Source organism: Cydia pomonella, chromosome 2 (genome assembly GCF_033807575.1).
Source record: "Cydia pomonella isolate Wapato2018A chromosome 2, ilCydPomo1, whole genome shotgun sequence".
In the NCBI taxonomy this organism is placed as follows: Eukaryota; Metazoa; Arthropoda; class Insecta; order Lepidoptera; family Tortricidae; genus Cydia; species Cydia pomonella.
Window position 1 is genome coordinate 9,052,849 of NC_084704.1, and position 12,011 is coordinate 9,064,859.

The following is a 12,011-nucleotide window of genomic DNA, read 5'->3' on the forward strand; positions in this document are numbered from 1 at the left end:
TATAAATATTTATATATTATATATATCGTTGTCTAGTACCCTCAACACAAGCCTTATTGAGCTTACTGTGGGACTTAGTCAATTTGTGTAATAATGTCCTATAATATTTATTATTTATTATTATTATTGTATCTCCTTGGATTTCACGGGCCTATAAATCCCGGTCTTTTGATAGGCTTGCATGGGGATATAAATCCAACACGTAGAGGCCTCTTGGAGAGCTTTAATGTCATGTAGAACGCCTGCTGGAACCCGTTCACGGGCGCAACAATAGACACCAATGAACCGGTCGCAACAGGCATTGGGACTATTGTAGTAAAGTGAACAGTATAACGGTCTATGGATTGAAGTTTGGGAGGACAATGAGACTGGGTTATTGCAAAGACGTCCGGACACCTGCCATAACAATGTTTTCACTAGTTATCGAGGCAGGCGGTGACTCGCCGCCCACTAGATGGGCCCCTGAAAATGCCGTCCTGAAGACGACCAGGAGCAACACCGGTGTGAGCGGCTCAGGGGTGTCGAGAGGTGTACGCCGCTTTCTACCCAGTGGCTGATAACAGCCACTGTGCCAACTCGCGTCTTATGCAAGTTTTCACTTCCACCCCTGAAGCATTTAGCTCTAACGACTCCTCTCTGGACGGCCAATGAAGGCAAGCCAAAGCTGAGAGTCCTGCGGGTCCCCTTGGGGTCCACTCCGACCGACGAAGACACGCCGGAGACGGAGACCCTGACCGACTCTCGGGAGTACTCGGGTCCGTGGGGTCGTTACTCCCCAACAGCTCGCCACAAGCTGCCCTGCGGTTTATTATTATTATTATTATTTGTTATCACACAGTACAGCTCAGAAAAACACGCACCTTGATCATTTAAAATAGAACCGGGAAATAATCTTCAGTACCAGTTCTCTAGGTACCGGGAATCCCGGGAGTTACTGGTACCGAGAGAACCGGGAGCAGGCCCTAGATTGAATTGAATATAATTATTTTTTCACATCAAACCAAGTTACTTCTCAAACAACCCTCTCGTATGCACCCATAGAGGTGGGCTAAACTAGCCACGGAGTGGGTGCCACAACGTAAACGCCGGTATGGTTGGCCCAAGAGGAGATGGCAGGACGACGATTTATAGGCGCGTTAAAAAAATAACAAAATACAAAAAAAAAAACCTCTTTTAATATACATGTTATATTTATGAAATTTCGTAATATTATCAATAAAAAAATTTAATTATTTTTATTTGTAATATTTATATATTAAAAAGACAAAATTTAATGATCGTTTATAAACTCGTCAACGCTCTTGTCTTTGAATTTAAAATTAATATCACTCATTAAATAATTGAATGAGTATCTCTAACGTCTTACCGTGCGATAAAACTCCGATGCCTACTTATGAGTAAAACCTATCTATAGTTAGGTATGTAATATTATCAATTATCATTGTATTTAGGAGGCATGTTTTAACTATTTTAATTAGACCGCGAAGAAAGCTATAAGTAAATGAAACCTAGGATTTATTTATACATATGTCTTTTCTGTCAGAAGCGTCTCAAAATGTGGACCTAACTACGTAATACAGGAAATAAAAAACATCGTTCAGCTGACCTATCACATGTTTGAGAAAGAAAAACAAAGACGGGTGTCGTTTAAAAATAGGAGCGAGGTCGAACAAGTGAAGGCCAGGACATGAACATCAGAAACATGTCAAACATGTTTATGTGTGGGAGAGGCAGATCGGACGTCTCCTAGAATTAATGTTGAATTAGCTTCCAAGAAAAAGTTATTTCCACGCAATTATTAAGGTCATTGAAGTTGTGAGTCTTAAGTTTACCTAGGTAAAATAAAACATAAACGACGGTTTTTATGACATTTTTATTAAATTTTTCTTATATAGTCACATTGTGTTTCATTAAATAATTATCAAAGAAATAATCAGGCGATAACAAAAATGATACACGATTAGTCCTCTAAGGATTGTAGGAATTCACTTCAAATAATAAATAACAATACCTATCTCTCTAACAAACTTTAATATAATGACTAGATTAATTTAATAGTTCTGCGACTCGTTCCTAATAAGTGTTAATTAGGACTTTGGAAATTGTCTTGTAAGATGTTATCAGCTATAAAATAAACCCCCGATACTAGACAGAATCAGTGGGGGAATACGCGAGTCTAAGAAAAACATCTGACCACTGAGACACGTTGCTTAATCGGCCATTCGATCACCTAAAGATTATTTTTAAATTTTTATGATCTCATGTTGCTGCAAGAGAAGTGTTCAGATATTTTAGCCTTTCGCGTAGGTAGATAGGTAAATTGGGCCCGTTCACAAGAAGGACTACTGGGAATTTTCAAGCTGAATAGCTAAACCCAAGAAGAAACTCATAATAGAAAAGTTACACGACACAATACCTCATCCATTTGATAAAAAGGAATAAGCGATTGTTCAAATTCAGAATAAGCAAAATATAAATAAGAATCAGAAATGCCGTTTTAAGAAAACGAATTATCCTGATGCCCGTTTAAAAAAGAAATGCAAAATGTGCCCAAAATAAATGTCCAATTTAAATATCTCAAATAAAAAGCAGGTTAGGACGGCGCGGTGCGCGGATTTCGTTCGTTCGGGACGGTATCAACTCTTGGGCATGCCCTGGGGCGTGGAGGTCTCCACCATCTTCTTGTATTTTCCGACTATCTCGGGGAGGTCGTACGCGATGGCGACGTCCAGCTTGTTGATGGGACAGCCGCGGAAGTACGTGCACGTCGCCGACAGCTGCTGGAACTCGTACAGCGGGTTGAGGCGGAAGAAGTCTCGGTATGTCTCGGGGTCCGGCAAGTCGTATCTGTGAATATAATATCCATTAAGTTGCGATGACATTACTTATTGACTCGTATACAAAAGGCAATAAAATTGTATTTACATATATGATACACTATACACCCTAAGAAAATCGGCACAGCGCCTAAGCAGACGATGATGATGCATCAAAGTAATCAATGAAATATGTGTTTATAAAAGTGTCATAGTTTACACAAACCTGGAAATGTTGGTGAGTGTGCTGAGACCCTCGTAGATGTGGTAGTTCTGTGGATTTTCAATGATAGCGTCGGCAATAAGCTTCTTGTTTCCGAATATCGTCTTGTGGTTGTAATACGTTGTTAAGTAGCAGTCGACCATCTTAGCGTGATTTCGCACCCGAACCTAAAAATAAGAATTAAATAATAAATAGCGGTGCATTTTTTACCAGCTCTCATGTGTTCGGGATTTTACCAAATTAATGTGTTGTCGATAGGGATTATGTGATGTCAATTCCCAATATTTAACATCGAGACACTTCGGAAATCGAGCATTACAACATTTACAACCTAAACATATAACGTATGTTTGAACTTACGGCAAATCTTCTTGCGCTGGAGATCTTGTTTTCAACGCGTTTGTCGATGGCTTGTCGCAGGTCTCGCAGGAGCTCGCGTTCCTGTGCCTGCAGCAGCCTGATGGGCGCCCCCGCCTCGAACGGCATCGACCACAGAGATACCGTGTACATCACTGGAGGTTGAGCGGAGCTCATAAGGGGAGAGATGTTCCAAATTAATGCGCTCTGGACGCGCATTAATTCTTCAGGCTTCACGGTATCCGCCTTGTTCAGCACGATTCGAGTCTTAAACAAACAAAATCATAGCAAGCATATTTTTTAAAGCATGCGTTTCACTGTTTTTATGTTCTGACCAGGCACAGAATGACTTTGGATGTATGGAGTATGGTTACCTACCTAACTAGGAAGCCTTCTAGTAAGTGATAGACTACATATATTGATTAGGGTATATTTTATATCTATAATAGTAACTCGTGCCCTTGCTATCGGAAAACAATACCTATTCAGTAAAGCGGAGCTGCTAATGAAGACCATAATACAATAATTGCACTTTAAACCTGCTCAGCGAGGCCTCGCGAGGTCGACTCTGATTGATAGTTATTTGTTTTACAAGGGGGCGATTGAACCACGAGCGTAGTGGGTGGTTCGAGAAGTGGAATCTTGAGCGTTGCGAGGGTTTCAAGACTCGAGGGTGAAACAAACTTTGCCTCCGAGTCAAATACTAGATGTTTACCACACCAACGCGAGGAAAATACTAACAATTCAATTCAACAAAAATCAAACCAAATCAAATCCAAATAAACGTAATAAAAAATGTATCATTGAAAATCATCATTTCAATGTCAATTCTACCAGCTAACATACGGAAACAACTCAAAATTTGCATCTGATTACTTTGCCCCACATGTGGTAAAATTAACTTTCCCATTACTTTTTGAACAATCAAGAGGGGTTTTACCACTTGGTGTGGTGAAAACATTATTTCATGTTATAAATAATATATTAAATTTTACACCCTGTTTCAAAGCAGCAGTTGTGACTTTTTTTACAAAAATAGCGAAACTTTCACGCTTTTTTGTGTCTTTTCTTTGGGTAGTTCATTGACTCTACCTGAGATTCCCTGCCCTTCAACTGGTCAAGGATGGCTTCAGTTTCTGGACCAACGTCAAGCTTAGAAGGATCATAGACGAGGAAGATGATGTCGGCCCGATCGATGAACCACTGGCAAGCGTCGTTGAAGGGAAATACGCGAGAAACTTGTTTCCTGACTTCCAGGATACCGGGGATCTCTACGATGTTCACCTAAAAATTACACCAACATTTATTAAAATTATATAACTAGTCCTGGTGCCAATTCTTGAGATTACCCTACCGAGCGGACCTCAGGGTTCCCAAGAGAGCCGTGTAAATATGCCGGGACAACACTCGTAAGAATAAGAAGTATATTTAAAAATATATCGAACGTTGGGAAATAATCAGAAAATATGTTACCTTTTCCAATATTTTGCTGGGATGCCTGAGCCCCCTTAGACGCTCTTCTAGACCCTGGCCGAACTTTTGAAGCCCTGAGAAAGTCCAGTCAGCGGCAAGCTGAGTGCCATCGAGTACTTCTGGATCCTTTCCGTGCATCAGAATATTAAAGTATGCAGGAGATGGCTCAGCACCTACCAAAACAACGATAAGTAAGTATTTCAATGTCTTGTGTAGCTACAGATTGTGAGGTAAAGGCCAGAGGAAAACTGTAAGTAATAGTTCATTTTACGATACTGATACTTAGTTAATCTTTTGCACCCGTTGAGTTTTCTTTGTGCTAATATTAAGTATACTCGTGTGGAAAATGTCTGCGTGGCCTTTGGGATCGCATTTCACGCCTTACTGAGAGCCTCAAAATAATTGTTAATATGTTATGGTTATAGGTATTACATTTTACTTAGCTTACCTGTTCTCAGAGACCACTCGGTAAATTCGAGTCCTGTCAAGTAATTCAAAATGCTAGATTTTCCGCCACTCCATGGTCCCATAAATAAAACGAGTGGCTTTGAAAAGATTTCTGGGTCACCAAAATGTCTGTTGCTCAAATCTCTGTACTTGTAAAGAGTTTCTAATGGTTTAATAGAATTTTCGTACAATCTTTTAATATCTCTTAGCACAATTTCAGCGGATCTTTCTATGGTCAATTCAGCTTCACTTGCTTCTTCGTCTAATCTGAGTATTTGGGCAATGTGGTCGCGCGACCTTAAATTCTCGGGGATTTCAGGAACCTAAAAAAATAAGGAATTGTAACAATGATCTCGAATTGAGGTACCAATGTACCTAAAGTAAAAGTTGTATTGTAGTTCGGGCGATTTTCCGCAAATCGACGACTGGCGCCTATTTTGCGTCAAAAAAAAGTAAAAGTTAAAACTTTACTAATATCCCAACTTCATGTAATTTTACTTAAACTGCATTAATTCGAAACTATCCTTCAAAAATTACTTACATTTAGCAACTCTTCTTCAGCTGCTTCTTCTTCTGTTTCTCCTTCCGTTGATTCTTCTGTCGAATCCTTTCCATCGTCATCTGCTTGTTCAGTCTCTTCTGATGCTTTGTCACCTTCTTCCGATTCTTTTCCTTCTATTGATTTTCCACCTTCCTCTGACACCTTGTCATCCTCTGTGGTACCTTCTTCAGCCTCCACAGATTCTACCTCTTCACCTGACTTATCATCAACTTCAGCTGTTTCATCGTCATCGCCATCGTCTTTTGATGGTTCGTCAGCCTGACTTTCATCGTCCTGATCTTCCGCTGTATCATCTTCATTTTCTCCTGACTTATCATCTTCTTGAGAAGCATCCTCTTCTTTCGTATCGCCTTGTTCAGCGGATTCATCTTTGTCCTCAGCTGTAGTATCTTCCTTAGAAGCATCCTTATCTTCAGCCGTATCTTCTTCAGATTCAGCCTTTTCTTGAGATCGATCGCCATCTTCAGAGGCTTTAAAGTTGTCACCTTCTTCAGACGCGTCTGCAGCTTCATCAGATTTGTTATCGTCACCGTCTGATGTTTTTTCTTCGGCTGAAGCGTCTTCAGAGTCTTTTTCTGATTCTTGAGTTTCTTTGCTGTCAGCGTCTTCGCCTTCCCCACCTTCTTCCTGGCTGTCTTGAGATTCGTCGGCTTGAGGTTGTTTGGACTCGTCTTTGTCTTCGCCGCTCTCTGTAAATTGAATAGTAATGTCTATTTATGGTACACATGATACAAGTAAATCAATTAATTCATCTCTTTCCAAATACACTTGGTTACTATGTTAATTGATAAGCCCTTGGTACGTCAGTTTGTTTATCTTGTTAATTTTAAATGACTCTTGAAGTTTGTGTTATTGCAAATGCTTAAATTGTGTGATAATAGTGGATTCATAAAAAAAAGTTTTACTTACCATAAACAATCTACCTATAATGGATGTATTTGATGTATTGTGATTACGATTGAATTATTCATTTTATGGTTATAGTGTAAAACAATGCTAATCAATTGGCTTAAAGATAAAAGCTATCTCGAAATTGAAGATCTCTTAACATAAGTGAGATACCATACATTAATCATAAAATCAAACTCTGTGTAATATGATAAATCCTGTTGCTTTTTATTATATACACTATTTGCTATCATAGATAATATTATTTACCTATAGACATTTCAGATACTCTCCCATACACACGGACACGCGCGCGTACTCACAGACACACACACACACACACACACGCACATGCACACTCACACACGCACACATACACGCACACGCGCACACTCACACACATACACCCCCCCCCCTACTCCCCTCTTAAGTGAACTGGAAACTTGGCATCTTTACCCTGTAAATTTATTAATTTTCTTTTCTATTTTCTACTCAACTCATCATGTAGTAATATAGTATTTTCTGTTTTTTAAGTTCATCTGTATCGCCTTTGTTAGTTAAGATACTTTACTGCGGAAGAGCGGTGTCTCTTATCACAAGTATCTCTGAATACTTAAAAAGAGACATCTACCCTGTTATTGTAAAAATCATGTATGCTAACGAATAATTTTTTTTTTTTTTATGGTCGAATTAAATGTCGATCGAATGGTCGTGAGACATGCTAACATTAAACAAATTTTACGGTTTACACTCGCCCACCTACTCTCGCCTACTACGACAGCGCAAGACCTCCCCCAAACCGGTTCTCTAAGCGCGCGCGCAGCATGCTAGGTGGCGCGGAGCAATGTGCGAAGCACGGCCATAGTAACCGCTGCTCGCACTGTTAGTACTTGAAATGGGAGACCTGGGCTCTCCGAAACATCTCGCGCAATTGATTAAACGTAAGTGTAAACCGTAAAATGAGTTTAATGATTTTATGGTGTCGAAACACCTTTGGGGTGTCAATGTTTGATGAAATGTATTTACCTGAATCGGCTGCCTGTTCTTCAGCTGATGCTTCTCCATCTTCTTTGCTGTCTCCTTCTTTGCTGTCTTCTGCGCTCTCAGCGTCCACTTCCTGTACCGTCGCTTCCTCTTCTTTCGATTCGTTGTCGTTGGCTCCACCTTCCACTTCTATCGAAGCATGAGCAACGTATGGCTCGTCAGCTACTTCAACCGATGGTCCATCTTCCTTGCTGTCCACATCTGCTGCTTCCCCACTATCTTCTGCTGAATCTGCTTCTTTCGTTTCGATGTCTATACTTAATTCACTACCGTCGTGTTTTTCTGAGGAATCTGAAATTGATAAAAATAAGGTCAGGTAGGAAGGAGCAGGGACGCCTTTGGAAAATACAGTAAAGCGTCAAAGGAAAATACAGTCAGCTGCGACCGAGGTGACCCCCCTGCATACAATCAGTCTATGCGAGGGGGGGGGGGGAGTCGCCTCTGCTGTTGAATGTACCTACTAACAACAACACGCTTGAGCTTGACTGATCAATGCTTAAATTATTACCTCCTTGCAATGAGGCTTAGGAATGAATAATAAATAAATATGACTGCTTCTTTATCCATATTTCCCCATCTGGCTTGGATCACGCTGGAAGACCCTTGATTAACCCTCACCCTCTACTTGTATTGATTAGTAGAGAAGGTGCAGACCAGGATCTCTAGAACTGTATCGTATCGTATGCATAATTGACTGCGGTTTGACTTCTGATAGTTCTGATCATAGTAATGGCGCTCCAAGACTTCAAGAGACTCGACTTTGCCAGGCTGAAAAGTGCCGTTTCCACTACCATCCCCTTGAATTTCCCCATACTTACAATTGTCATACATTCGCCGTCGAAAATAATACAACTTTTCACAAATCGGACTTACTTATTTGAATCTAGTCTTCGCGCACTTGCACTGCTTACCTACCTGATTGATGATATTAGTATAAATTAGAAGTGCCTACGTTTAATCAGTTTTACATTGACATATCTTGTGTTTACTAAAAATAATATTATTTTGTCTGAAAATGGGTAGATGATACTTATCCACTTACCAGATGTTAGAACAACGTGTATTTGAATCTCGTTTAATAACCCAAGCCAAAAAATTATCAATTTATGATCTATAATGGAAACTACTGATGCTGTACCAGTTAAAATGGTGCACTAGTTCTAATAAGAGTTGGGATGTGTAATATATTTACGATTATTCCAAGTGAAATCAGCCGTTTTGCCTTTTACCAGGTTTTAGAGGTTCAAGGGAAGGCAAAACTACATTTCATAGCCCGATTTGTGAAAATGGTGGGATTTTTTCGATGGCGGATGTATGAATATTGTATGGGGAAAATTCAAAGGTCTGGAGAAGGTAACGGAACCGCTTTCAGGCAAAATTGGATTTCTAGAAATGTAGAAACACTACTACAAGGATCAGAAGACATGATGCGGTCTAGTATTTAATGCATACGACACAGTTCTAGAGTCTAACATGACATGACAAAATGTAGCCATTACTTAATTGAAAATTATTATAATAGTCACATTACTGGATGGTAGTCTTGTCTTAACACTCTACGTTAGTAAGATATACGTCTCATCGTACGTATAAATATAAAATCGGCTAAAATTAGACGACCCTGCTTCAAGATATTTTGGAGGACAATGTTCAAGAAAAGTCTCATTTCTTATTTTTATTTCGCCAGCTGGCATCCATAGTTTATTCTTTTAAATTATGACATGATCATATGAGATAAAAAATCACACATATCAAATATCGGCATACAGTAAGCATATTTTAAGCCCAACACATTTTTCCTGAAATATATTTACCTACCTAGTAGCAAACATTTTGTAAAAATCAATAGGGACCGTGCGCGTTGGAGGGTCTGCCATCTTGTGGCCTGAATCGGAACCATAAACATGCACATGTACACGTCACGTGTTTTCTTGTGCATAGTACTTAGGTTCTGCCATCTTGTGGTCTACATCGGAATAAAACACATCACATTTACGCCTCGCGCCAAAAATCTGACGGCTCCTGTGCTGCCTCCTACAGTTCATGCACGCTCCCTATAGTGATTTTATCCGTTTAACATTATTCGTTTAAAATGTGATTGTTTATTCGTCAAATGTCCGTTTCGCTCCGATCGTTGAAATTTACGACGGGTGTGAAGTAAAAGTCGCTATTAAATCTGACCTCGATGAAATCAGAACAATCTTGGAATGACTTTGGTTTACTGAGGTTTGCTCTTCCTCAGTGTTTCAGTGTTGGAGATTCTATTTTAATTATGTAGAGTGGCAGAGACTGAGCGACATCACCGATATTTAATGCCGCTCAATAATAGAAGGCCAGCTGTGCTATTTTTTTATTTCATAGACGTGTTCAACTTTCGTTAATTATTCACAGAAACATTTAATGGTTAAAGTTTCTGAGAATGTATGAGCATATTGTAGACTTATAGCTACAACTATAACCTATTTTATTTGTTACAACAACAACAAACATTATTTAATGAATGTCAATTAAATAATTTACATTCAATTAAATAATTGACATTCATTAAACAATGTTTGAGTGGTCTAGGGGAACGCAACCATGGCAACGAGTGACAAAAAGAAGCTGATTCACGCACCTATTTAACACCTTTTTACCTACCTGCCTACTTTCTTAGATACCTATACGAAAGTGTCTTCTTATCAAAAGGCGACACTTTGTTATGGAAATGGGTGGTAAAATATTTCTCACCTGTGTCTGTGTCGCTTTCGAGCTCTTTAAGAGCTTTTTCGATGTAAGGTCGGCACTGTGACTCTGACGGCACGTCATCAGCTGAAAACAATTAAATTTTTTCAATGTGCTCTCGTGGACAGGATCAAAACGTATCTCTTAGCTAAATAGTACTTAAGTTGTATTTTAATCTAAAAGTCTCCTAGTAACCGATTATCGTTGAAGTCATTTCGGATATGGGTATATTTGATATCAATGCGTTCAGTATGATGTCCTGAACACAAGACAAGCGCGAAATGGTGGGGGTAGTAAATGTGAAATAAAATCTTTTAAGCATACCACTAATAACTTATTATTATCATTGTCAGTAATCACAATCTTGGCCATTTTTAGGGTTCCGTAGCCAAATAGCAAAAAACGGAACCCTTATAGTTCGCGGAGGCGCGAACGGATGACTTTTATGCCATCAGGCGCAAAAGAATAGCGTCTCTGCTGACACGCGTGCGCGGCAGTAGCAACAGCCTCCTAAGGACGTTGGCTGAACGCCTTGATTGCCATCTCACGAGCTACTGGGTAGACGTGTTGATAGGCAAGGCTAAATGAGCTGGATGATTTAGTTTTAAATTATGTTTTATGTAAATTAATTGGTACTAACGTAGGGTGTAAGATTTTTTTTTGCTGTTACTAACAAAATTTATGGATCCTATCGGTCTGAAATAAATGATTTTTATTTTATTTTATTTTATTTTATTTTATAGATTCGTCATGTCCGTCTGTCTGTTCGATTATGTCACAGCCACTTATTTCCGAAACTATAAGAGCTATACTGTTCAAACTTGGTAAGTAGATGTATTTTATGAACCGCATTAAGATTTTCACACAAAAATAGAAACAAAACAATACATTTTGGGGGTTCCCCATACTTAGAACTGAAACTCAAAAAATCTTTTTTCATCAAACCCATACGTGTGGGGTTTCTATACCCCACACGATAGGGATAGGTCTTTAAAAATGATATTGAAGTTTCTAATATCATTTTTTTCTAAACTGAATAGTTTGCGCGAGAGACACTTCCAAAGTGGTAAAATGTGTCCCCCCCCCCCGTAACTTCTAAAATAACAGAATGAAAAATCTAAAAAAAATATATGATATACATTGCCATGCAAACTTCCACCGAAAATTGGTTTGAACGAGATCTAGTAAGTAGTTTTTTTTAATACGTCATAAAATTAAAAAAAAAAATTTTTTTTCAGCAAACCCATACGTGTGGGGTATCTATGGATAGGTATTCAAAAATGATATTGAGGTTCCTTATATAATTTTTTTCTAAACTGAATAGTTTGCGCGAGAGACACTTCCAAAGTGAAAAAATGTGTCCCCCCCCCCCTGTAACTTCTAAAATAACAGAATGAAAAACCTAAAAAAAATATATGATATACATTACCATGCAAACTTCCACCGAAAATTGGTTTGAAGGAGATCTAGTCAGTAG

General features: G+C 39.0%; 1 protein-coding gene across 4 annotated transcripts in view; it reads right to left on the minus strand.

Annotated features, from left to right (window-relative positions):
• Positions 1-1,855: 1,855 nt before the first annotated feature.
• The window catches only part of LOC133533454 (sarcalumenin), a 31,751-nt gene continuing 21,595 nt past the window's right edge, over positions 1,856-12,011 (minus strand). For 3 of the 4 annotated variants that reach the window (XM_061872457.1, XM_061872441.1, XM_061872449.1), the window contains exons 3-11: positions 10,541-10,621; positions 7,793-8,101; positions 5,858-6,567; positions 5,318-5,639; positions 4,870-5,042; positions 4,489-4,680; positions 3,400-3,663; positions 3,043-3,206; positions 1,856-2,847 (exon numbers count right to left, since the gene is read on the minus strand). In XM_061872457.1, the coding sequence (XP_061728441.1) occupies positions 2,637-2,847; positions 3,043-3,206; positions 3,400-3,663; positions 4,489-4,680; positions 4,870-5,042; positions 5,318-5,639; positions 5,858-6,567; positions 7,793-8,101; positions 10,541-10,621 (2,426 nt within the window). In that variant the 3' untranslated portion in view covers positions 1,856-2,636. The remainder of the gene's footprint in view (positions 2,848-3,042; positions 3,207-3,399; positions 3,664-4,488; positions 4,681-4,869; positions 5,043-5,317; positions 5,640-5,857; positions 6,568-7,792; positions 8,102-10,540; positions 10,622-12,011) is intronic. The other variant, XM_061872465.1, reaches the window with a different exon arrangement.